This window comes from Rhinatrema bivittatum, chromosome 13, assembly GCF_901001135.1.
Source record: "Rhinatrema bivittatum chromosome 13, aRhiBiv1.1, whole genome shotgun sequence".
In the NCBI taxonomy this organism is placed as follows: Eukaryota; Metazoa; Chordata; class Amphibia; order Gymnophiona; family Rhinatrematidae; genus Rhinatrema; species Rhinatrema bivittatum.
In genome coordinates, this window is record NC_042627.1 from 54,347,787 (window position 1) to 54,375,394 (window position 27,608).

Below are 27,608 nucleotides of genomic sequence, written 5' to 3' on the forward strand. Positions count from 1 at the left end.
TGAAAATAAGGGAAAGCTTTCAGGCCCTTGCTGAAAATAATGACTTTAGAATTCCCCTAGAGCTTATCATTGAATGGCACCTGGGAAGTTCTGCCACTTCTTGTCAAAGGGCTCCCCCATGTGGTGAAATGTCTCTGCATTTCAGCATGGAGTAGCAAAGTATACTATGGACACATGGGTTATCCTGCTCCGAGAAATACGGAGCAGTCAGAGGATAGCTAAGGCTAAACAAATCCTCTTTGTATTTGTATGGATTGAATTCTTAGGGGTCTATTTTATTTAGAATACAGCATCCAAAGAAAGCACAACAGATGAAATGTGAACTATTTACTGAGCTCTGTATTCAGCAGTGCAAGGTCTGAGTACATTATCTGGGTGAAGTTACCCAGCTAGCGTTATTCACATATTCAGCGGTATGCTGCCGGTTATGTGTTCTGCTGAATAAATATGGATAAAGTCCAAGTTATCTGGACAACGTTAGGACTGCTCTCTGGCAGAACCAGACTTACCCGGATAACCTAACTGGACAAAGCTGAATGTTAGCGTTATCCAGATAACCGTCCCCTTGAAGGATTTATTTGCTGAGCTGGGGGGAGTGGAACACAAATTTGCAGCATAGCTGTAGGGGGGAGGGGCGGCGACGGCCTTAAAGATCTTATTTTTAATTTGTTGTTAATTTCCTTTTTTATTTGAAATTTGGCATCTCTCCCCTTCCCTGAGGCATACCCTTCAGTGATGCGCTGGCATGGGTCCTGCGTTGCTGACTGTTTTTGGTAGGAAAAAGTAGTAGGGCCAGAAAAAATGTGCTCTGTGCCTGGGTGATTTGGGGAGTCCTGATTTAATATATCAACTTTTAACTTCAGAAGTATTGAGAATTTTCTGTGTGTTTTGTTGCAGCTCTCAGCTTTGAGCCTTATGGGCTGTCGTTTTCTTCAAGCCTCCCATCTTCTGGTGTCACTGGAAGGCAGTCTCCTTCGGGCCTCTCTCTGGGTTCAGAGCTCTCTGGCACCAGCACTGAAGCTGGGCTGAAAGAGTAAGTGACTGGGGGGCTTTAAATAAACCAACACGTCTGATTTCAGATGTTCTGCCCACTCTGTCCATTAGCTCTGGGTGTATGTGTTGTAAACAAATGTGTGCATTCAGAAATTTAAGAGACCATTTACATTTCTTAAGCTCTTTTAATTAATCCCAACGCAATCTTAAACCAGAGGAGGTTTGTGGCAGAAATCTGCTGTTTACTAGTTGAGAGGGAGCCTGAAAAACTGGCAGGAAAAGTTCATCTCTAGAGACATAGAACAAGTTCTTATATCACTTTACGGTTAAGGTTTTAATCTGACTGACTGGTTTGGTCATTTCTGATTAGTATCATCAAGATCCACAATTGATGTATACAGCATCTTGCAAAAGTCTACACACCCTTGTAGGTTGTTCATATTCTGCTGTCTAAAAAAATATAAATACAAAATCATTAAAGTAGAAGGTTGGTTTTTTGTTTTTTTAAAATTTATTAGCTACTTTTGGATCATTTCTATAAGTTTTATTTCACAATGAACGTGTAGAGTGAAAGTCTTGATTGCATAAGTCTGCACACCCATTGACAGTATATTGTGGAAGCCCCTTTTGCAGAAATGAGTCATGAGTCATTTAGGACACGTGTCTACCAACTTTGCACAGTGGGATGATGACGTTTTGCCCATTCTCCTTGGCAGAAGAGCTCAAACTCTTTCAAGTTGGCTGGCGATCATCTGTGTACTGCTGTCTTCGATTCACACGGATTTTCTATTGCATTCAGGTCTGGGCTTTGCCTGGGCCACTTGAGGACATTCACTACCTTCTTGCTGAGCCACTTCGATGTTGCTTTCACTTTGTACTGAGGATCATTGTCCTGCTAAAAGGTGAATTTTCTCCCTAGTTCCAGCTCTGTGGCAAATTGGAACAGATTTTCCCCCAGGATCTGCCTGTCCTTTGCACCATCCATCTTTCCCCGAGTCTGCACAAGCCTCTCTGTCTGCACTGCTCCAAACATCCCCACAGCATAATTCTGTTACCATCATCTTTACTGTTGGGATGGTGTTAGAGTAATGTGCTACTCACATCACTTAACTTTGGTTTCATCAGACCACAGAACATTGCGCCATATGTGTGCAGTGTCCTCTAAGTGTTTCTTTGCAAATGCTGTATGGCTTTTCTTCAGCAGTGGCTTCCTTCTTACCTCCCTCCTGTATAGGACATGTATAGCTGCATGCATTTAAAAAAGGGCTCGGCCACACACACACACAAACTCCAGTACACGCACAAGTGCTGGGCCTCTCTGAAGGGGCAGGACATCGTATGCCATTGTATGCTGTCCCGATGATTCTTGCGCTGGTAGCCGGCTGGCGTACGCAACTTATTTCAGCTCCAGCCCTGAAGTAAGTTGAAAAGCAAAAAAAAAAGGATAGCTAGGAAGGGTTTAGGGGGTGGGGAGGAGAGGGAAGAGGGAGGGAGTTTAGGTAGGGGGATAAGGAACAGGGGGAGGCCTGATTGCGTCGCCGGGCATAATTTGCAAAAATCCCCCCCCCCCCCCCCGCGCACATGCCGCCTGCACAAAATCACGCACAAATCTTTTAAAATCTACCCCTTCTTATATTTAGGCTGGAAACATATGGTTGACCTCAAATTAACTTTAAAATTTTACAAAGACTGAAGCAGTCTTGGGTGAGCCTGCAGCCCCATCTGAATCTCTGCCATCGCTGCAGATAATTGCTTTCTCTACAGAGCTGCGAAACATAGGAGTCATATTGGACTTCCAGGTAACTTTGAAGCCCTAGATAAAAAGCAGGATTTCAACACAGTTTTTAAATGGTGAGGCAGCTTAAGTACATTTTATGTAAAGATGGCTTTCGTACAGTGGTTCAGGCTTTAATTTTTACCTCGATTGACTACTGTAATTTACTTTATCTGTTGCTTATCTCTAGTGCATCCATAAATCATATCTCTCCAAAGTTACAAGAGCTTCTTCGGTTACCTTTTGCTCAAAGATTAAATTTTAGTGTTACATTAATCTTTAAAGTACTTTATGTGGAAGGTCCAAAGAACCTTCGTAATTTATTGCAGGTATTCCCACTTGGTCATATGTTATGCTCCGTAGATAAACTATTAATAACACCTTCCATTAAGGAGGCTCGTCTTCAAGATACCCGATGGGGCTTCTTGATGGCTGGGACCAGTCTCAGAATGCCAAATGTTGTTTAAAAAACATTGAAAGCATTTTATTTTCAGAAAGCTTTGCCTTAAAAGCTTAGGTGACAGATTTTAGTTTTACTGTGTTTTTGCTGTCAGTAGCCTATGAATTGATATTTATTTACTTGAATTATTTGTTTTAATCTTTGTGTGTAATATTGTCTGTTTTGAATGCTGATGTGGAATGTGACTTCATATGATGCATCTAGAATGAATGGTATTTGAACGAATGGAGTATAATTGATTTTAAATTTAAAAAAAAACAAAAAAAAAACCTACTGACTTTTGGAAGATCATGGCAATGTCTTGGTGGTGCCAAACTAGTCCTACTTTACAGTGATAGACCTGAAAGTGCCTCAAGGATTGTTCAAATGCATTTTGATATTTTCTCATTGCTTTCTCTGATCTGTATCTTTTGAATAACATTATCCTGGAGTTCCTTTAGAAGTTCCTTGTTCGGCATATTTTGACTTTTGCTTCAGATTTACTTCATACTGTAGCTTGATTTTTCATCCAGGAGTATATGAATCAGCTCAGCTACTGTGACTGGACCCAGGTGGACTCTCCAGCTTTTTAATTGTTAAGGACTGTTTGAACTGGAGATAATTTGGATTTTATTATTATTAATCCAAAAAGGAAACCATAAATACTTGTTTTTGACGACAAGCCACTCACAACTTGAAAACTAAAAATAATTTTCTTCTTTATTGTTGTTTAGTTTCTTTTTGCCGCATCAGCAAGCCTGACAACGTACCTCACTGGTTTTTAGTTTTCAAGTTGTGAGTGGCTTGTCAAAAACAAGTATTTATGGTTTCCTTTTTGGAATAGTACATTGCTCGGGTGGAAATCAAATTGAGCTCTCTTTGTTTTGTTTTGTTTTGATAATCTGGATTTGCCATTACTAAGGGTGTGAAGACTTATGCAATCAAGAATTTTTTTTTAACCTACTTCTGGAATATTTCTGTAATTGTTCTTTCACGATGGAAGTGTAGTGTGCTGTGTAGGTCACTGAAACAAACTTCTACTTTATTGATTTGTATTTTTTTTTAGATGGAATGTGAAAAATACATAGGGGTATGAAGACTTTTGCAAGGCACTGTAAATGATCTGATCCCTTTGTGTTTTGTCTTTTGTTATAGTACAGTGACTTATTAGGGCAATAACCACCTGGTGATGATTACTACTGTGTTCTGTGTCGTTCATGTTTAAATAAACTCTTTTATTTCATGCATAGGCAGCTGCTCAGAACATGGTCAAGATTGAAAACAACAATTACCAGAAATAATTACGTAGGCGTTGGAAATCTTGTTAGAAATAGAACGAGCAGGGCTGCAGACATATTTTGATAGGGATGCATTCAGTCACAGCAAATTGATTTAATGCTATAGTGATCCTGTGCTATCGCCTGTTTATCAGTTGCTGCAGGACCCGGGCTGACTCATGTCGTATATTCCCTTTTGTAACTGCTCTTTGTTGCTCCTGAAGTTAGTGCTGATCAGAACATTTGGTTAAATAATGCTTTTACATTTATTTTTTAGATTTAGCTCATACCTTTTCATTGGTGAGTTATGTTCAGGTACAATAGGCATTTCCTGTCCCCAGAAGGCTTAACAGTCCAACACGCTGATGCAGTAATTGAGTATCATATTGAGCACCTGTTTTCCTTAATGTGAGCGCATCCACATCCCCTGTGTGCCAGATGCAATATTTAAATGAGAAAGTGGAGCGGCATGCAAAAAGTGTGCGCTAAGGAGAAATGTGCATTTCTGGTGCTCAAACGTTTATTGCATTGGGTGCATGGACATCTAAATTGTGCATTGTTTACATGAAGTTATGGAAATCTACAATGCCTTTTGTTTACAAAAAGGAAAGCAATCGCCTATGTTTTTTAAGATGTCCTTTAGCTAATCAGCATGCTCTACTCCACTACTCCCTAAATACATTTTTTAAATTTTTGTTTTAACCCTAAATAACTAATTATTTTATTAATCTCTCTAAACAACTCTACCCTGCAAGGGACACATTTATCACAACAATTATGATCACATTTTTTATATTTCTCATGAGTCCTTGACCGCAAGTAAACTTAACTTCAGCTCCGGAGGTGGAGTTAATTTCCCAGCGTAAAAAAATGTGTGTTGGTCACTCAGCCTTTGGGTGAACTTTCCTGTATCAGGCAATAATAGCTAATGCCTTCATTTACATGGAATTTAAATGTGATGGACGCTATCTGGTACGTGTTTGTTAAAGCGTGCATTCTAGTCCGCTAATCTCCTTGCTACATCGGACGCTATTATTGCATGCCTGAAACGCGCGCCCAGCTGCAAGTTAAACCATGTGCTAGTCTAGGTGCATCTTATTGCATCAGCCTGTAAGTTTGTATCTGAGGCAATGGATGATGTACAGCATATTATTTAATAAATGACAGAATCCCATTCCCATGCTGCTGTTGCAAGCAACACCAGCTAAGCTTATACTAGGTAACCATTTTGTTCTGTTTTAAGGTAAGAAGGGAGTATGCTTCTGGTTTCTTTGTTCATTTTAGCTTTTATTGGAAAACCTTGCATCCCTTGTAGAATGCTCCACTTTGTTATGCTGGTGAGGCTGTGCAGGTTTGTGTGTGCTCACCTGGAATCAGTGCCTCTGGGGCATCCAGTCACTGCCTCAGCTCAGGCCTTTCTTTTGTGAGCGGCACCATTCACTACTGAGATTTTTTCCAAGCATTTTCACATCCAGAGTCAAAATGTTCTTTTCTGTTTTAAAGGGCCAATCGCCTGAAGACCGAGGGTGTGAAGAAAGTGTGGGGGAAAGAGGGCTATCTCCTGAAAAAGGAAAGCAGAGTGGAAAGTGCCGCCCAGCTGCAGCCTCTCCCACAGACCAGCATTCGCCCAGAAGATGCTGCCGATCCCCTGCTGCCTTCTGCCGATCAGCCTGGCCCTGCTCTCTCAGAGGAGGAGAGAGAAAAACAGCAGCTCGCCTCCACGTTATTTATTGGACTCGGGTCCAGCAGTGCTGTCAGTCTGGTAAGTTATATTGCAATTAGTGTTTCAGTATCATGGATCAAACTAAATGATTTCATTCCAGTGCAAGAACAAGTTCATTGCACTGAGGGACATGTCGTCGTCTATAAATGCATTCCTCTGAGTAGTAGTGGGATTCGCTTGATGTTAATTGACAGACAACTTGTGAAAAATCCAATGCAGAAGATCATTGCCTTTGACCTTCTGCATACTTTATGGGTAACTCTAAATTGTATCTTCCACGTGAGATGCAGATACCTGATGAACAAATGGAAAATGTAAAGCTTCTCTGGAGTATAATTGTGGCCACCCTGAACAGACCATGGAACATATGATGACTCCATGCCTGATCCACAAATATAAAGACAATATCATGTTGATACACTCTGCAAATTCTGATGTAATTGTCTGGCTCAACCATCTAAATGTAAAATTATAGTTGCTTGATCTTCATCAGTCATACAGAAGAAGACTGACAAATAATATTTTTCAAAGTCGATTGTGAATGGAGGAGGTGTTTACTGAATTCCTTTAGGAGCTGTGCTGGGAACCTGCTCATGCTCACTCTCGCTCTTCGGCCAGCTGCTGAATTTAGCTTGGAACATGATGTGGGAACAGCACAGCTTGGTAACTTGGCAGCACTGAGTCGCTGGGACAGACCAGCAGCTTTCATTTTTTTTTTTTTAAGGAAATCATTTAAAGCAGTGCAAGGAGAAATGTTGTATTAGATAATTAATTTGGCAGTTAAAACAACCGTTTCCATATTCTGTACAATATTTCCCTTCTAAGATTGACGGTAGTGTTTGAAGTCTGTGAGAGATCTCATTTAACTGCTCCTATCATTCTGCATCTGGGCAGATGGGGAAGGGGAGAGCGCTGCTGTACTGACTTGCATCCAAACTGCATGTTGGTGTATATAAAATCTGAATACAGCAGCTTGAGAGGCGCCTATCCGGAGCAATTTTCAAAGGGCTGGCTAGCTGCAAGGTATGCGTGCCCTTTGTGGCTAACTTTCAGAGGGAAGCTATCTGGGAAGTGGCTCTTTGAAAATGTAGCTGCCAGTGTGCATGTACAAGTGTCGGGGCTTAATTTATGGGAGAACGGCCTGGAACGCAGTTCAGCCACTTCTTTGCAGACTTAAAAGGTAGAGCAGCCAGGGTGTCCTGCTCCAGCCCCTCCCTTCCAGGCAGCCTGCAGGGAAGAAGAGGAGAGAGGATGAGCCTGCAGCAGACAGAGCAAAGAACAGGCCCTCTGCTCCCTGAAGCGGACACTGCAGAGCAAAGAATAGACAGAGGTTTGAAACATGTGAGCAGTGGTGCCAATAATTCAGGCTTCAGCCCTGGTCTTGATGTTTTGAGCTTGTGTTAATTCAGCCCCTTATATTCTGACATAATGTCTAAGAACTAGCGTTCTGCCACTTTTTTTTTTGTCTCAGATTCTGATGAAGCAGGACACAGTTGGCAGTGTAAATCAGCTGTGGCTCCCCTGCAGAAATGGAGTGTGAAAAATGTAATTGCATAGACAGTATGTGTGCAAGAGAGGATGTGTTTGGGGAGAGAGAGAGAGTTCACACCCTTGCTTCCTCCCTCACCCTACTCCACAGTTTCATTTCCTTTTTTATCTACAAATGAAACCCTGACAAGAGGTAGACTTTGCGCCTGCTATTTGCACGGGTGACCAATTGGGGGCAAGGGTAAAATGTTGCATGGACCTTTTTGAAAAGCAAAATGCATCCATCCTGTTCCCCCTCCCCATCCCCTGTAACACCCTTTTGTAATCCAGCTAAAAGTGTGTGCACTGTGAAATCCCACGCACACTTCTAGCCACTCTGAGGGGGCAATTTTCAAGCAGAGCTGTCCACCCAAGTAAAATAACCTTGTGAAAAATGCTCCCCCCCCCATATTATGCTGTGCTAGTTATGCAGATTACAAGTTAAACTCTTACAAAAAAAAACACAAGTTTAACATTGTTACTGTGTGAAATTCAAAGAGGAAGAATTTTTGGGGCCCTTCAGTTCCCTTATACTGCTTTGGACTTCTCACTCGAAGCAGAACCAGGGCTGGGATCCGGCATCATGGGCCTTTTCAAGGCCTGGGATTTCTTCCCTCATTTTAAATCCCCTCCCACCTTAGCCCTTGGCAGGGAGCCATGTACCAGTACTGTTCCAGAAACCTGCAGTCATGGATGCTAAATCCGACCACTGAGTGTTGCTGTTGCACAATGATTGGGACTATTTCCTGCCAGGGTCTGCGAACACTGCCTCTGCACCATCCTTCTGCTTCCTGGTCCTAGCCGATCCAGAAATAGAACCCTGGTTCCTCTCTATGGCCGTGCACAGCACAACCCCAGAGCCATCAGGTGGACCCCCAAAGCAAATTTTAAAGGCGCTTCTCTGCTATTTTGTGATCCCTTTTGTAAGACTAGCACAAGAATTATCTACGGAGTTATTGAGACCCCACAGCTTGGTTTGTCACAGTTTGCAAAGAATCCCATTTTCTCTGAGATCCATGTGGCTATGAGAACACTGCACTGAAGGAGGCACATTTAAAATCTGTAGTGAACCAAGGTCTTTTCTTAGCAATATTCATGTTTGTTTCACCTTAATATTTTGCAGATGGAAAAATCCGAGTGTTCTACTCAGAAGTTCAGAAAAAGCCCTAAATCGCATAAAACGAAAAATGACAAAGCATCCCCTGCTCTAAACATTAGTACTTCATCATTCAGGCATGTCCTTGATGCCAGCCATAGTAATTCTGAGCAGAACTGTCATTCCATGCAGCACCCGGCGCTCAGGAAAGCCTCGCTGAATTCTCCCGAGTGTTTGGAGCCTAGGCTAACGTTAGAAAGATCCAAGTCCCTGAATGCTGTTGGCCTCAACACAAAGTTTTCTTTATTTTCTAGTAATAGTCTAGAAGTTTTCCAACCTCCACAAATGCCTGCGGCCGATAAAATTCACTGCAGTCCTTCCTTACCTTTGGAACTGGCTGAAGAGCCTCATTCTGATATCCAGGAGCTTGCTGGGAATGATGCCTTAAGTGTCTCTTCTTGCAAAGTCTGGAAAGAGGACAGTTTATTACTTACCTTGTTTATTGTTAACAAGAGCAGCTCGGCACTTAACACTGTGAACTTAATATTTGCAGATACTGATGCTTTTAAGGTGAGTAGATTAGCTATATAAAAAATGTATTTATTAAATCATCATTGCTTTTGTGTTTTCTTTCATTTAGCATATGGTTAAAGGGGATTGATACAATTCTTTGGTGTTAATTATATTTATTTAAACGTTCTTCTAAAATGCCTTTGTGAATTTGAAAGATCAACCAAGACAGTGTACAAGTATTTAAAACATACATAAGCAGCAAATATACAAAACAAACAAAATAAAAAAAACCACAAAAAGGCATAGGTGTGTACAAGGCTGACCCCTAACAGTCGCCAAACCTCCTAAAAAATTGTCCTGTGTACTAGCATAAAGGGATATCCATTCATAGTAGCCAGAGACCACCACTCTTCTCAATACTACCGCTTCTCAGCAATGGGAAAGAGCTATGCTTTGACCCTCTTATGGAATGACACATCATTCAACTCCTGCCTGATCTCAAGAGGGAAGTCTATTCCCCAATGTAGGGTCCTGCTATAGAAAAGGCCCTTGACCTGGACCTATGCACCGCACACCTTAAAGGCAGGAATCATGTTGACTTCAGATAGTATGATTGTACATACCAATTTATTTATTTATTTATTTAAAATTTTTGTATACCGACATTCGTTAAGCAAGCATCACATCGGTTTCCATGTAACATAAAACTGGCCAACAGGGCTTTACAATGAAACTGATAAGGGAACTGGGTGGTGGGAAGAAGGGGGAAAAAAACGAATGGAAAATACAGTACAAATATATAAGCGTAATAACATGGTTAAATATAAGCAATGAAAAATTATATACAAGTATTATATACAAGTAAATTATTTACAATAAAATAATTTACAAACCCACCATTCCTGAACATACCCAGATCAAGCCAGACAAGTGGGTTTTGCATCCCTATCAGCAGATGGAGGCAGAGAGCAAAAACTTTGAGTCACTGCTACATAACCAAGAGTGCCACCTGCAGTCCCTCAGAATTACTCTGTCTCCAGCAGATGGCAGAGGTGCAAACCTGCATTTCTGATTGTTGAGACTTGGAGATTTGGTGATTGGAGTCACTCCCCAAGGTGCTAGGTTCCTTTGTGGGCCATCCCTTGGGTTGAGCCAGACGACCAAGGGGTTGGATAACCCTGGCAGTTGTGGCTTGCTGCCTCTGATAGCCAGGGAACTGGTTGTGGCTTGCTGCCTCTGATAGCCAGGGAACTGGCTCACTCTTGGTATCCTGAAGTCTCCTCCTGTCTGCCACTGGCTCTATTCAGGGAAGTATCCCTTTTTATTTTTGCTCTTTGGTTTAAGCTTGTTTAAAAAAAAAAAAAAAGATGAAGCAAGTTTGAGGGAGCCAGGAGATTCGGCCTGTAGTGCAGTGCCGGGGCGGTTGACCAGCAGGAACTATCACGGTCGACAGGCGGGAGGAGCGAGAGGGGGTCATGTGTGAATTTTTAGTTCTCCCTGGCTGGGGAACCTTTGAGCATCGTGATTGTCGCACAGCATTTGGGCCGCTGCCGTTTTCCTGAATGCTGTCTGTGTCATCGCATGGCTTGGCAGGACAATTATGTGGTGCGGCCCGCCTTGCGGCAGTTCACTAGGACAGAGTGATGACCGCGGGCCTCATGGCAGACAAACTGCGCATGGAGGCTTGCAAGGCCTGCGGGCTCTGGTCTACCCACTTGAATTCTCACTCCCTCTGCACAGGTTGTGCTTTGGGAGGGGAGTAATCTTCCCTTAAGACTCCAAAGGCCAGGGGGGCTTCCCGATCAGCAGGGACTACGGCAGGCATTAAGTGGGGGGTCTCTGCTTTTTCTGCTCCCAAGGGGGATTGCAGCCAGGGGACTCCTGCCGGGAATCCGCTGACTCCCCTCCCCCACTCTCTCCTGCGGGGCAGGAACCTGAGGATGATCAGGAGGAGGGAGCAGATTCGGAGTCCAGGCTCCTTCAGCAGGAGATTGAAGGCCCACAGAGGTTTTCCCCTGAATTTGTCCTGCTGATGCATGAGGCTTTTCTGGTTAGAAAGGCTGCAGGAGAGAGGAGATCCAGAGATAGAAGACCAGGGCCATCCAAAAGACCTAGGCTGGCTTCAGCAGGCAGTTCTGGGCACGTGCTTAAACACCTGGGGTTACATGGCGCTGTGCGGAGGGTGACACCAGGGATCTGGATGACTCTGAGATGCAGAAGGATAGTGCTGGTGGCACCGGAATGGCTGCTGCATCCATGGTTCTCGGATCTGGTGTATCTGGCGGTGGATGAACCTCTTCGGCTGGCTCATCTGCCGGGATTGCTGCAGCAGGGGCCCATATTTTTGGATCGGGAGGATCACTTCTGTCTCGCGACTTTGGCTTTTGAGAGGCGGCACTTGCGCATGAAGGGATATTCGGAACCAGTAATTTCTACCCTTCTCCAGACTAGATTGCCTTCTACTTCCATGGCGTATATCGGGGTTTGGAGGGTTTTTGAGACCTGGTGTCTACAACAGTGGTTGGATCCTTTGTCCGTGACAGCTCTGTATATTTTGTTCTTAATACAGCAGGGCTTATCCAAGGGCTTGGCCTGTAGTTTGCTCCATGTCCAGGTTTTTGCCTTGGGATGTTTCAGGGGCAAAGTGCAGGGCAAGTCTTTGGCTTCCCATCCTGATGTCGTCCGATTCTTGAAGGGGGTGAAGCATGTACAACCTCCAGTTTGGAAGATGTGCCCAGATTGGAACCTCAGTTTAGTCTTGTGGGTTCTCTGTGAGGCACCTTTTGAGCCTTTAGACGAACTTCCTTGAAGGCATTTTTTCTAGTTGCGATATGTTCAGGCTCTTTCTTGTCGCGATCCTTTTTTGCGTATTAATAACTACAGGGTGTCCTTGCATATGGTGCCTTCCTTTTCGCCAAAAGTGGTTTCAGCCTTCCATGTGAATCAGACAGTTGAATTACTGGGTTTCCTGGAATGGTCTAGAGATTCTGTGGAGGGTAGAGATCTCCATCTTCTGGATGTGTGTCGCACTCTGCATTATTTGAAGGTCACTAATTCCTTTCTGCAATCTGACCATCTCTTTGTGCTGTTCGGTGGAGCAAAGAAAGGAGAGAGAGAGAGCTTCCCAAGCTACTTTGGCTCATTGGTGGAAAGAGGCTATTTGTTCGGCCTATATTTGTAAGGGTCGTGCCATTCCGATGGGTCTTAAAGCTCATTCGACTAGAGTGCAGGCTGCCTCTTGGGCAGAATGACAGTTGGTGTTTCCCCAAGAGATCTGTAGGGCTGTGGTATGGTGTGGTCCTTGCTTCATACTTTTACCAAGCATTACCGATTTGGATGTTTGGACGCAAGAGGATACGACTTTCGGTGAAAGCGTTGAGAGCGAGTCTTTCGGGTACCCACCCGGTGTAGAGTTTCTTTGGTACATCCCATTTGTCTGGACTGATCTGGGTATGTTCAGGAAAGGAAAATTGGTTATTACCTGCTAATTTTCATTCCTGTAATACCACAGATCAATCCCGAAACCCACCCCGGTATTACTGCTGAAAGACTGATTTTCCTGTATATCAGAGTTTCTTACCAATTAAACTGTTCTGTTTTGTTGGTTCAAGCATTGACGGACTGTTTTGGTACTGGAGTTATGATGGTCTCCAGTTCAGGGGTATCCAACCCTGGGTTTTTCTGGTTTGCCCTGATATAGGGAATGCTATCTAATATTGGCTTGGGTGTACAGGTCAATACTGAGGGACTTCATGTGGCATTCTCGATTATGTGGCAGTGCCTCAAAGTTTTTGTTCTTCGCCGTCATCTGTTGGTAGGGATGCAAAACCCACTTGACTGATCTCTGGTATTACAGGAACAAAAATTAGCAGTTAAGAACCAATTTTCCCTTACCCCTCAATACCTAAAAGTTGGAGCAAAGATCCTAAACAGCTCAAGCAACAGTTGGATGCCAGTTAAGCAATTGTTTGTTTTATGTGCTTGCATTTACATTTATTTAATTCTTAGTAGTAACAGCTAAGACATTTCAGTGTTGGTAATGTTGAGACTTGTACCACCTCAGACTGCAATAAAATATTGTTAAATATATTTGTTTCAAGTTAAACATAAGAACAAAAGAAGTTGCCATATTAGCACGAACCCAAACAGTAAATAAATCCCATGCTACTGATGCCGTTAATTAGCAGTGGCTATTCCCTAAGTCAACTTGATTAATAGTAGTTTATGGACTTCTCCACAAACTTATCCAAACCTTTTTTAAACCCAGCTACACTAATAACATCCTCCTTCAGCGAATTCCAGTGCTTAATTGTGCATTGAGTGAAAAAGAATGTTCTCTGATTTGTTTGAATCAGAGCAGTGACCCATTCAAGTGAGTAGTGTGGAACTATAGTGATGTATGCCCACAAATCAGAGAGATTTTGTAACTGTTATTTTCTTTGTTTTGTGGCTTTCTTCATGGATGTGTGTATTTACCCTCTGACCTTACTGAGCTTTTCAAAAAGTTGCAGTGATAGCATGTATCCAATCACTGAATTATTGATTGGTAAATTTGCCATTCTAAGGGCCCAATGAAATTTAATTGAATAACGTGTAAGCTTATAAATCTTTTTTTTTAACAAGGCATGCTCAGCAAGCATACAGCTTTATCCACAGTTGTATACACATTTTTTATGTGAATACCTTATTCCTGATGCAAGAGGTTTTGCAACAAAAGATGTGTACATTAAAACTCTGCATAGTGGATAATGCTGTCACATGGAAATCTGATGCATAAGGCATTAATTACTAATCCCTAATTCAGAGAGGTGTGCTGGCTTAAATAGTTTTGTTAATGCTTAAAATTTAACTCCTGATCAGAGATGGAGTAAAGTTTCTGTGGCCAATTTTAGTGTAGGACACTGAACCTGGAGTTTGAGGTGCAAGGGTCCTGTGCAGTGTGCAAATCGGATTTTCTGTGTATAAAACACGATTTCTTCACAAAGCATAATGTCTGCACATAAATCACTCTCCTTTTACAAGCTAAATGTGTGCTCAGCCTATGCAAAAGGATGAACGCCCATTTTAACTGGTTTGTGTGCACATTTTCAAGTCTGTCCAAACAAGCCTAATAGGGGTCCTAGCCCCGCCAAGACCTGAAAATCCACTACAGAGGCCAAAATTACATTTGAGAAATGTCAATTTCACTTTCAAAGTCTGCAGACTGGATATGGCAGCAAGGATTTTGCATTTAAATATAACTGAATTTCAATTGGCTAGGCTGAAAAGTTACTTCAAAAAGATGATTTTTAATTTGGACAATTTTAAAGCTGATGAAATTGAAATCTAGAGCACAAGTTAGGGGCTGATGTAATAAGCCGTGCTTTAAAATTGCCCTGAAAGTCCAGCGCACAGTTTAACATTTAACTGACCGTGCCTTTGTGGTGGATTTTCAGGTCATGGTGGAACTGAACCCCTGCTGGGTTTGTTCGGACATGGTGTTAGAAGTGCTATTTTTTATTTATTTGTCACCTGGTGCTGGGCTCTAGGTGACTTACAGTATCAATACATTCATAAAAAAGACATAAAATACAGACAAAATAAACAGACATCCAATCCATTCATTGGATAGACATTCATTGTTTCACATGAAACATTCAAACATGAGCTAATGAATATTGGCTTCCAAACTCTCTTCTTATGCTGAGAGATTAAATTGTATTATCTGTCTTACCTATATCTATCTATAGATGTAACCACGTACAGGCAGATACAGTAAGGTGCGCTTGGCCAAAAAACTGCTTTTCTGTACACTCTCAGACTTAATATCCTAGCGATATTAAGTTGGAGGAACCAAAATTAAAAAAACAATCTGCTCGCCGGTCAGCGGTTGGCAAAATGGACACTCGATTTTACCGGCGTCTGTTTTCCTAAGTCGTGGCTGTCTGCGGGTTTGGAAACAGACGCTAGTAAAATAGAGCGTCTGTTGTCGGACCTGCTGACAGCCGCCTCTGCCGCTAATAAGGAGGTGCTAGGGATGCGCTATTGTCCCTAGCGCTTCCTTATTAGTGCACCACTTCATTTAAATACTGAATTGCATGCCCAGGAGAGGTGTCTGGGTGTGCATTGGGAGAGCCGGCACTCAACATGGAGCGCCGGCTCTCCCGCATTTTTTACTGTATCGGCCTGATAGGCAGCGTCATCCACACACAAGCTATTTATAGATCAGATTGCCCAAGCAATGATGGGCACTTTTCGCTAGGCTTCAGAATGGGTAAAAATAATCCTTTTGTATGTTTACAGGTCCCTTTAAAAGTTAGCAATATGATTCTGTTCTGTAACCAAAGTCTAGCAGAACTGTTATGTGGTCATCTTGAATAATGCATAATTTTAAATATACTGTATTGTTTAAACTCTCAGGAAAGTAGTTTTGCATGGGGACTTTCTTTTCAGATTTATCAGTGATGATTTCTGAAAACCTGGAAGTCTGAATAGTGTGCTTTCTACTTCTGGTATTTTTTTTCTTGCTTTACAGGTCTCTGTTGACTGCCACTTCCCGGTAATAGCAGCACAAAGTGTAGCAAGCTGCCAGGGCTGGGTACAGATGGAAAAACCCTGTACGCAAGGAGTGCTCTCTGGCCATGTCGATTATCACGTGGAGGCAGATGTAACTTTGCAGCTTGAATTTTCATTGACTTTAGTTCTGTCCGATTTCATCAGGTACAGTACTGCTGCTCCTATTATGACAAGAAATAATACAGAAGTGATATATTCAGTCGGCAGCACTTTTAGTGACAGCACAGGAAAACTCAAATAATTTAGTCCCCTAAAGTCACAAGAAATAGAACTGAACCTTTGGAGGTTGATATACAAAAGCCATTTAGATGGATAACTGAAAAGTTATCCGCCTAAATGACTACCTGGCTATATTCAAAGTCATATTTGGCTAAATTCTAGCCACATATTGACTTATGTGGCTAGAATTTTAGACTCCTAATGTTCCAGGGGCAGGCAGGAGGCATTTCTGGGCGGAGCAGAGTTAGCCACATGTTAAGCGGCTAACTCTGGTTGTGCCGTAGGGCTGGTGTAAATATGACTGGATATACTTATCCAGCTAACATTTAGATAGCCACACCAGTGAATATCCCCTTTATAGCCAGATAGCTATATCTGGCTAATTTAACTAGCTGCTCCGTGACTGAATATCGGCCCCTTGATGCTTTGATTTTCATTACTCTTAATTCATATCTGTCTGCTGCTTCTCAACCACTACTTTTCTTCCTGTACCTCTGACTCTAATTGTGTAGATTAGAATCTGCATGATTGTGTATGGTACTTGATTGGTAAGGATGGTTGCATGAACTGATTGCCTCTTTGTGGCATCATTTGAGGACCTTAAGGGTTTTTCTGTCTTTGCTTTCATCCTGCCTTAGTGTATCAGTTCAGGTACTGCTGTGACCACTTTCCCTACTCACTTCTGTGTCGGGTTGTGACTTAGTTCTTAAAGATGCTGCAAATAGTCCGGGGGTCCATTTGGACTTTCAGCTGTCCATGTACAACTAGGTTTCAGTGGCAGTACATAATGTGTTTTTCTATTGACATCATATCTGCTAACTTTGCCCATATAATTGGCTAATATTATTCATTCGACAGTAACAAGCCATTTAAACAGTTACAGAAGTCTTTATCAAGGTAATCTTCTTTTATGTTTAAAATAGTTGTAGCTCCTGCATTCTATGAGGACAAGCAGGATGGCACCCCTCACACAGGGGTAAAATCATCTGGTGGAGCTCGATATGTTGTCACCTCTGAACTTTGTGTGTCACTGGACATGGTCACGCATGCCATTATACCACATGTACATGCGGGGTCCCATCAGTCTCTCTTTTTCTATGAATCCCTTCAGTCGTGGCGTATGTAGCCTCATTCTCATGTTCTGGGCCTTTTTTTTTTTTTTGAGTTTTTTCTCTGCCCAGCAGCAGGATCATTCATCGTGGGCTTCAACGGCAGGGAGAAATGTGGAAAAGAGGATTTACATTCAGACAACATCCAACAAGGCATGTATCTGCAGTCTGGGTAAACAAGCATCGAGGTAACTTGCTTGATGCAGCAGTTACTACCTGTAACCATTAAGCCTTATGCTCACCTTTGATGCAACTCCAACATTACTCTCTGCATCAGTGGCAGGGGGTGGCAGGAAATTTGAATCAAACAGTTACCAAAAAGGGCCCTGAACTTGGTGGTCGGTGAAACAGATAAGTATGGGTAGGAGAGCGGTGATGTCACCCGCCAAGATGGCTGACTAGAAGATCAGCTCGCGCTCCCGCCCAAAAAGTTCCCCCTACATCGGAGCTTCGGCTGGCGCAAAAGCAGCGAAAACAGCACCGGAGGACGTGCGATATCTGCGGAATGGCGACATCCAAGAAAAAACCTGATTTAAATCTGTTTTCCTTCACCTCTGCGGCAGCGCTTGGGTCAGAGGACAAAATGGTGCCCGGGCCAGGTAGCGAGAATATCCCAAGCGGTGCGGCAACTGAGCCTTCGGATGATATATCCTGACGAGATCAGAATTCCAGAATTGGTTCCGGGAACTCAGAGGGGACATGGCCGCTTACCGCAAGGAAATCGGAGAGCTGCTGGAGGATGTGAAGGGTGAGCTGAGGAACCTAGGGCGGTGTGTAGAGGAGACAGAGACAGGCCTAGAAGAACAGCAGGTGGAGGTTGGCAGGATTCGAGAGGAGCAGGGGAGGCTACAGGACACACAGGAAAACTTAGCCTTGCAGTTAGAGGACATGGAAAATCGGGCCCGTCGGGTCAACCTACGTTTTTGGGGAGTCTCTGAGGGAGAAGAATTCTCGGACAGTTTTGCAGGGCATTTGTGCTCAGCTACTAGCCTCTGAGGAAGGAACTGAGTCTGTTCAGGAGGTGGTGCTTGAGAGAGCTCACAGAGCCTTAGGAGTATCACACAGCAATCAGCCACACGATATAGTGGCCTGCTTTCATCACTTTTCAGTGAAAGAAAAGGTGGCAAGAGCTGCACGGAAGGTGGACAGTCTAACATGGGAAGGACACAAGATCGAGATACTTCAAGATCTGGCCCACTCCACCATAAAGAAGAGGAGGGGATTCTGGGACATTGTAAGTGTGCTTTGCACCAAAGATTTGTGCTACCGATGGCTCTTCCCTTTTGGACTCAGTTTTACAATAAATGATGTGACATCTAGGGTGTGTAAGATTCCAGAAGCAGAAGAGATCTTGCAAGCAGCAGGGATCCTAACCACGACCAATGCAGGAACTGGGAGCTCAAACACAGGAAGCGGTGGCCAAAAAGAAGAGAGACCCTGATGGAGAAGAGTAAATAAAGGAGATAAACGGCTGCAACAGAATTCCGGAGGTCTTCTAGCTAAGTATGGGTAAATAAGTATGGGAGCTTGCTGGGCAGACTGGATGGGCCGATTGGTCTTTTTCTGCCGTCATTTCTATGTTTCAGTGTGGGGTCCTGTGGTCTTTTTCCTCATAACCTTCCCTAGTTAAGGTTTTTCAGCATTTTTCTAAATTTCCTTTTGCAGTCATTCCCCTCTGGTGATGAGGCTCTTCAGTGCCCAAAGACCTGTCGTTCAATTTTGCAGTCCTTTTATTCTGGTCCAACATGTCTAGCAGGTTCCAGCGATGTCCCTGATGCAAAAGGACCATGTCTATCATGGATCCTCATAAGATGTGACCTTTGCTTAGGGGTATTGTATTATGCCCATGAGTGCTGCGAGTGAGCAGCCATGACCCAAAAAAGACACTGGTCTGTTTGGAACTCATGGATAGACTCTTTGGACATTGGAAGAGCTGCACCAATGGAAGAAGTGGCATTAGCATAGGAGGCAGGTGCACTGTTGGTTCCCTCAATGCTGTCAGCCAATAGGGAACCCAGAAGTAGACCATCAAAGAAGTGGGCAAATTCTACCTCCTCGACTCAGGCATTGAGGAGATCTAAGGCTGAACTTCGAGGGAAGCTGAAGAAGCATTGGCATCTGTCTCCATCGTTGTGCGATGATGCATATTGAGAACCCCTTTAAGCTGTCCTATGGCAAAGAGAGCTCATTCTCCAGACATGCTGGGGATTTGTGACACCCTCCACCAGTCCTTGTGTCCGCCACCGCTCCACCTTTCTGTTCTGAAGAGGATGTGGACCTACTTCCCAGTTGGTGTTGGCATCAGCAATTTTTGAGGAGGAGTTGGATAAAAAGATCCAGCAAGCTTTGGAGAAGGCACTGTAGGGCACCAAGGCAGGCACTGACTATCCTCAAGCTGCTGCTTGATTCCATCTAGGTGCTCGCCGGCAATATATCAGCACCGATACCTGTGCCTGTTCTGTCACTAATGCCCAGAGGGACATTGAGGTCAGTGGCTGCCAGCCTGCTGCTAATCTCCAGCTCCTCTGGAATGGGATCTTCCCCGAGACATCGAAGGACAAAGCACCGAAAAAGCCCTCACCAGCAGCCTGGAGTGAGTTGGACTCTCAGTATTCATTGCTGTGCGACTATGATTCTGCAGTCATCTCTGAAGAGGAGGTGTCTACATGTCCTCTCTCTGACCCTTCTCCTCCACCAGAGAGTGTGAAATCTCCACCGAAGTACCTCTCCACAGACTTTGTAAGGAAAATGGTGGAAGCCATTCCATTTACTTTACAAATGGATGTGGAGTCCAGAACCAAGATGCTGGACATCCTCCAGTTCATGGAGCCTCCTAAGCAGATTGTGGCAGTCCCAGTTCACAAGATCCTTCAGGAGGTTCAGATGAGGGGTACACTGTGTCCACCCTCTCTGTAGCTCCCATCAGGGACACTGTGTATTTCATATCCAGAAGCTCTTGAATTCAACAAGTAGCAGCTGCCACAAAGTTTGTGGTTCTCAAAAAAGGCTAAGTAATCTAGGACTCACTCCTCTGTATCCCTGGAGTGGGATTTTATTGAAAGAAAAGCTTTTCAGGTTGCTATGCTCATTTCACACAGAGCATCCTACCAGCTCTTTATTGGCCAGTACATACATTCTGAAGCAGGTGCAGGAGATGGGCGAGTAGCTTCCTCAAAAGAATAAGAAGTCCTCCAGCCACTGATGGACAAAAGGGGTGAGTTCGGGAAAACACATGGTCCGTTTGACCTTTGATGTTTTCGAAATGGCATTGATAGTCTTCTGTAAGGATAGGGGCATGTAGACGCGCCTGGATGTGAGCCTCAGATCTCTGTTTGAAAGTACAGGAAAGACTTGCTGATCTGCCATGAGAAAATCTCTTCAGCAATAGGGTCAAGGATGTGGTCGTACAGATCAAGCATTATTGTACAACACTCCAGTAGCTCTCCATGGGCATGCTGGACCCAGCCTCCTCCAGGAGGTATCCCGAGGCAAAGGCACAGGAGGCACTTCTTCAACCCGAGGAGGTGCTGTTCTCCGCTTCCTCTGACCCATCTGCAGCAGAACCCTTGTTACCTGTCTGAGGCAGCAGAGGGTACCTAAGCCCCAAACCGCAACCCAGTCAACACTTCAGATGGAGTTATGACTGGACTGCAGAGAATATAGCCAGAATCCCAGTACATATGCCAGAGGATCTTTTGTTTGGGGAGGAGGCTACGGTTTTACATAAACCGATGGCACACCTTAGATGTGTGGGTTCTTAGCATCATCAAAAGAGGGTACATATTAAACCTTTGGCTTCTCTACCAAATCAGCTCCCAGATCTCAACTGGGGTCAGTCGCTGCATCAGGAATTGCTTTTTATGGACTTCTCCTCCTTGAAGGACAGAGTAGTTGCGCCTGTTCCATGAAGGCAGAGAGGGCAGGGATTCTACTCAAAGTAGTTCTTAATTACAAAGAAAGCATGGGGACTCCATTCCAACCTAGACCTGAGGGACTTGAACAAATTTATAAAATGAGAAAAGTTCAAGATGGTTTCCCAGGGCACTTTAATTCCTTTTCTTCAAAGAGGGAACTGGCTATGCGCTCTCAGTCTAATGGATGCTTATACTCTGAGATTTTCCCTGGCCACAGGAAATATCTATGATTCGTTGTGGGAAACTATCCTCTCCAGTATCAAGTTTCTGACATTTGGGCTAGTGTCTGTCCCATGTGTCTTTACAAGATGCTTGGCTGTGGTGATGGTGCACTTATGCAAACTGGTGTGTGTGTGTGTGTGGGGGGGGGGGGTGTCGATATGTCTATCCATGGTTTAAGAGCCCATCTCGAGCAGGAGCTGAAGAATCAAAGCGCATGACCATCAGGGTGTTACAGCTAGTAGGCTTCGTTATCAACTACCCTAAGTCTCATTTTAGCTCAATTCCTCAATGAGAGTTTTTTTCTGGAGCTCTTCTAGACACGACGTAGGCAAAAGCCTTCCTTCTACAACAAAGTGCTCCCACCTTGGCTGCAGCAGAGGAGATTCAAATGAGCAAACAGACATCAGCATTGAACCTGTTGAGGCTGTTGGGTCTCATGACATTAACAGTGCATGTAACTCCCATGGCACATCTTTACATAAGAAGTGCCCAGTGGCTACAGGCCACTCAAGATCTTCAGGACAGCATCCCGATCACTCATTCACATAAGGACTTTCCGTCCTTGTGGCAGGATAATTCTAGAGGAGGTCAGAGAAATCCCCTTCTAAATTCTTTTGATTCAAATTGTCCTTACAACGGAATTGTCCACTCTGTGTTGGGGAGCTCATGTAGATGGGCTCTGCACCCAGGGTTTGTGGTTTACCCAGGAAAAGTTGCATCAAATAAACTTCATGGAGCTCCGGGCAATTTGGTACGCTCTAAAGGCTTTCAGAGATCAGTTAGCCAACAAAGTTATCCTTATCCAGATGGACAAACCAGTATTACACCAACAAGCAGGGAAGTACAGATTTGTACTTTCTGTGTCAGGAGACTGTCCAGCTATGGGGCTGGGCCATCTCTCAAGGAATGACTCGGAGCCATTTACCTAGCTGGAGTAGATAATGTGCTAGCAGACAGACTGAGTTGGTCCTTGCAACCACATGAGTGGTCCCTGGACCAATGGGTAGCAAAATAGATCTTCCGCAGCCGGGAAACAACTGTGGTGGATCTGGGCACGGACACTCTACTCTTCTGCTCCAGACAGAGGGTGCATGGAAAACAAGCCTTAGATCAGTGGTTCTCAACCCTGTCCTGGGGACCCCCCAGCCAGTCGGGTTTTCATGATATCCACAATGAATATCCATGAGAGAAAATTTGCATGTTATGGAGGCAGTGTATGCAATTTTTCTTTCATGCATATTCATTGTGGATATCATGAAAACCCGACTGGCTGCGGGGGTCCCCAGGACAGGGTTGAGAACCACTGCCTTAGATGCTTTTTCCCTGCACTGGGGCAAGGGTGTACTGTACACTTCTGATACTCCTAGTAGTGAAAATGTTGAAGGTCATAGAGGACAGGGGCACCGTGATTCTCATAGCACTCTTTTGGCTGCTCCTGCGGAAGATGTCCATCGGGAAACCAATCAGTCTGGGCTTTTCCCTAGATCTCATCACTGAAGGATGAAAGCAGTTTGCATCATCACTCACTATTTGGATGTTGAGAGGTTGATAATGCAACCCCTTGATTTGTTTGAGTGTCTTGGATTCTTTTAGCTTCAAGAGAGGATTCCACTAAAAAATCCTATGGATTTAAGTGAAAGAAGTTTGCTATGTGGTGTGAGCAGAAGGCCCTAGATCCTTTCTCCAGCTTCATACAAAAACTGCTTGATTACTTTTTACACTTGTCTGTGTCTGGTCTCAAGACTAACTCTATTAGGGTCCATCTTAGTGTAGCTGGCACTTACCGTCACCCTGTAGAAGATAAACTCATCTCTGTACAGCCTTTAGCTGTAGGGTTTATGTGGAGTCTGCTTCATTTGAAGCCTTCCATCAGCCCTCCTACTATGTCTTGGGACCTCAACATTGTTTTGTCCCAGCTAATGAAAGCTCCTTTTGAGTTACTGCATTCCTGTACCTGACCTGTAAGGTTGTGCTTGTGATGGCATCTACTTTGGCACATAGGGTCAGTGAGCTTCAGGCTCTAGTAACTTATCCATCTTATACTGTTATATCATTCTTAAGGTGATGTGTGCCAGTGAGCTTCAGGCTCTAGTAACTTATCCATCTTATACTGTTATATCATTCTTAAGGTGATGTCAGAATTCTATTATAACTAGTTATAATTGTCCTTCCAACAATTTTCCCCAGGCCACTGTCCACCAGGGTAAACAAGCGTTGCACATTTGGGACTGCAAAAGAGCCTTGTTCAGTCCACTTCAGGTAGAAGCCCTTAAAGTCCATCCAACTTCTTGTTTCTTTTGATGCAAATAAGCTGGTGCGCACTGTTGCCGAACAGACTATTTCTGATTGGCTGGCCTGAATCTGATGATTATGTCAAGACTCACTCGATTGGATCCATGGCAGAGTTAATGGCTTACCTGGAGGAGATCTGCAAGGCAGTGACACTGAGTTCTCTTCACTTGTTCACATTTCACTACTGTTTGGACAGAGATGGCTGATGTGACAGTAGGTTTGGCCAGTCTGGCCTTCAGAATTTGTTTGAGGTGTAGAATCCAACTCTTTTACCTCCTAGGCCTGTTATTTCTGTTCCAGGCTACTTCTATTGTTTCCCATTTTTTTGTTGGAGGTAGCCTGAAGCTAGGGATTCCCTATATGTGAGGACTGCCATCCTGCTTGACCTCTAAGAAAGCAGAATTGCTTACCTAGGTGTTCTCCGAAGGACAGCAGGATGTCAGCTCTCACGAAACCTGCCCATCTTCTCTTGGAGTTGGTTTCTCCAAATTGTTTCTTCATTGCTAAATTATAAGACAGAAGAGACCTCCTGTGGTATAATGGCATGAACATGACCAGTGAGGCACAGTCAGAGTTGTAGAAACTTTGATATAATTTTTCCGTGCTGGGCTCCATCGAATGATGTTGCCCATGTGTGAGGACTGACATCTTGCTGTCCTTAGAGAACACCTTTTGATAGGTTAACTATGGCAGCTAGGGCTTTGACGAGTGCCAGGTCTAACAATTGTGTTATCCTTTATTTAAAAGGAGCTGTACTGACTGACTGTTGGGTTTTGTTTAAAGTTCAAGGTCTTGGTCATTGTGTTTCACTGCTTCCAAAGCAACGATGCCTTGGAGAATCTAGTGCAGCCATATGTACCGAGCACAAACCTTAGTTCATCCCAGAAAACATTGTTAGCTACCCCTTTGCTGTGCTCCGCTAAACTGTTGATCATTTAGATGAGGGCATTTAGCTGTTATGCTCCCCCATCTCTGGAATAGTGCTAATCTTGAGCTTTGGCTGGAAAACAATGATCTATTATTCTGCAAGCAATTAAAGGCATGGCTGTTTGAACAAACCTGTATTAGTAAGAGCATGGGGGTCATACTTGCTGTTTTTTTTCTTTTCTGTTGTATAGGTGGGTTTTTATTCTATTTAATATTGTATTTGTATTGAGCCATTTCTAGTTCTATCTTTGAGTTATAGACAGAGAGAAGAAATCAAATCTAAGTAAATAGAAGCAGCACACTACAAAGTGTCTCTTATGTCTCTCTCTTGAGCCAGAAGATGCCAGATCTTTTGCTTTTCAGCTCACTCACCCTACAGGGGGCTGTGAATGCTTTCTTCAAGCCTTTCCAGCCATGGGGGTCTCTTAAGTGTTTTTCCTCTTTGATAGTCCTTGCAAAGCCTGTATTGTGCACCTCAGCCGTAATGGATGAGGGCATGGAGATTAAAAGGGAGCACAAAGTTGCTATTATGCTTATTGTGTGAATTGTACATTGTTCCTGTTGTCTGCTATTATGCACAGAGATCTGATAAATACGTTTTATATAGTTTAAATGCAGATATATTTCTTTTATTATATTTAGGCCATTGCGAATTACTACTGAAGACTTTGGGAAACTTTGGCTTTCGTTTTCTAATGATGTCAGGCAAAACATAAAATTGCCAAATACTCAGGAATCTCTGACTGTGACATTAAATGCTTTACAACAAAAACTAAGACTTCACATTGTGGACATTATAGGTAAGCCAAATGTGTAACATAATAAAGTATGGTCATGTTCCACTGACAAAGTATGCAGAGGTTCTGTCCTGGTGCCACAGTGGCCGGGTTGCTCATTGCCATGCAGAGAGACCTGGCTTTGTCTTCTGCCCAGTGGGTTGACCAGGAGTGGGATGCCATAGAGGCAGTTCACAACCCCTGTGGATTTAGGGCCTTTGCAAGGTTTTGGAAGGAGCCCTAGTGCATTGGTCCCAGCCAAGGACTGCAATGACTGGATTAAAGTAAGTTGGGAGAGGATATAAAATAGGGTGAAAAAAACCCATCCCTAGGTAGTTCCAATTGAGCTGGAGGCCCAAAAGAGCAGTCAGACTACTGGGTCAAAACCAAATGAATAGTAAGTTGATAGCAAAGTAGCAGATCCAGGAATTCCTTCCCTGGCAGGTTGAAACCATGTTTGCTGTTTGCAGTGTGCCTTGACTGTGATGTTACATCTTTTTAAGGAGACGAAGGAATAGTGGCTTGCCAGTTGCTTCCCTCTCTGCCTGCTGTGCTGCACTGCCGTATCCATACAGGAATGTTGGCTCTTTGGTTCCGATCACCTTGCTCTGCACTACCGGACTGTTTGCTGTATCAGTGTCAAAGGGAGATGGAAGAATCCTAACCACAGCTCTGCCTGCTCTGCTTCAGTATTGCAAGGGAATGTTTACACTTTTACAGTATATGCAGTACCTGAATTCCTTACCCCAAAACATTTGCTGGGGTTGGTACTTCTAGTCCGAAGTGATTGGTTACTTTGGTTTTTACCTGGAAGTTCTTCTTGTAACGGGTTTTATTTTTTGAGTGTTCGTTCTGAAAATTGCTGTGTTCTGTTGGCATTTTCTAAACCCGGAAAGAAAAATGACGTAGGGGAGTATTAATACTGTACATAAATAAATGTTTAGATCAAAAGTGATTTTATTAGTCAGTTGTACAAGTACTGAACTTATTTTTCTATTTTTGCAAACTAATTTTTGTATAAGCTGCAACAAATTGCTCATTGGTGTAACTGATGACTACTGAAATTATTTTATGACAGATCTTATATGCATGTGTACAGTTTCCTTGAGACTGGTTCTGCCATTTCTTTTCAAGCTCTGCATCTCCATTGTTGTACAAATACAGACACTTATCAGTTACTGGGTAAACTTTAGTATTTTGTACAGTCTCTTTCAATAAATATGTATTTAGTTCAAGAGAGTAGCATGGAAGCTTTGGACATCTTTAACTCTCAAAATGGTAGTACAGCAGCATCTGTTTAGACCATTGTGTGATCATTTATTTAGTTCTTTTCTATACTGACATTCATGACGCAAGTCATATCACATCGGTTCACATCGAACAAAGGTGAATTAACATTAACTTAAAACGTTTAAGAGGGGAGGTAGGTTACAATGTAAATGAGGGTTACTAGAACTTGGAGGATAGAAGAAGGTAAAGAGTGAAGGAACAAACGAATAGTAGTATATATCGAATAACAGATGTAAGAGGAACACATAAGTGGTATTAGTCATTTGAAAAACTAGCAGCCCCGAGGACCAGGTTTAAGGATTGTGGAAAGGTTTTGCAGGGTGTTTTGTACATCTTTTATCAGTTTCCATATGCAGAACTGACCCTCTGAACATTTTGTCAACAAGCATGAATCGGCTATAATGCATAAGTGATGTCACCCGACAGCGCCGACACAGACCCCAGCTGTAAGAGCACAGTAAAAGTCGTACTGATCAAGCAAGGCAGTTCTTTTCCTTCTGTGCTGCCCATTGAGCCAGAGTCTTTCTTCGTCTGAGCTATTGCGTTGATGTGGTCCCGATCTCTCTTAGATTGTTTTCCCTTTTGACCTTGTTATTGGCCTTGCTTTCTGCCTTGAGGTGCATTTGCAATTAATGTTTTAGCTCTATCGCTGCTTCAGCAACCCCTCAACAGGACTTTTCATTTCTAAAAAGAAAGAATACGTAGAAATCCAAGGCCAAGAAGCCTGTGGTTAGAAGGTTAAAAGCCTGCATTTGTGAGTGCTGTATGTCCATCAGACATCCATTCTGCTACTACTTCTTGGGTCCGGATCATGAAGCTTCCTACTGTTATAGATATGGCTAGATGTGCTGAGAGTGTAGCAGTTACATGCCTGGAAGGGCTGTTGAGTAAGACCCCTGAAGCCTTGCTGTGAGGCTGGGCAGCAGAGATGTTCTTCCTCTCTGAATGAGGCCTCCAGATTT

The 27,608-nt window shown here is 43.4% G+C and overlaps 1 protein-coding gene across 1 annotated transcript in view; it reads left to right on the top strand.

Moving 5' to 3' along the window:
• Positions 1-26,595, top strand: part of AP4E1 (adaptor related protein complex 4 subunit epsilon 1) — a 65,005-nt gene extending 38,410 nt beyond the window's left edge. The window contains 6 exon segments of the mRNA XM_029574863.1: positions 898-1,033; positions 5,987-6,245; positions 8,857-9,399; positions 15,857-16,041; positions 25,223-25,380; positions 25,860-26,595. Of these exon segments, the coding sequence (XP_029430723.1) occupies positions 898-1,033; positions 5,987-6,245; positions 8,857-9,399; positions 15,857-16,041; positions 25,223-25,380; positions 25,860-26,020 (1,442 nt within the window). The 3' untranslated portion in view covers positions 26,021-26,595.
• The last annotated feature ends 1,013 nt before the right edge of the window (positions 26,596-27,608 follow it).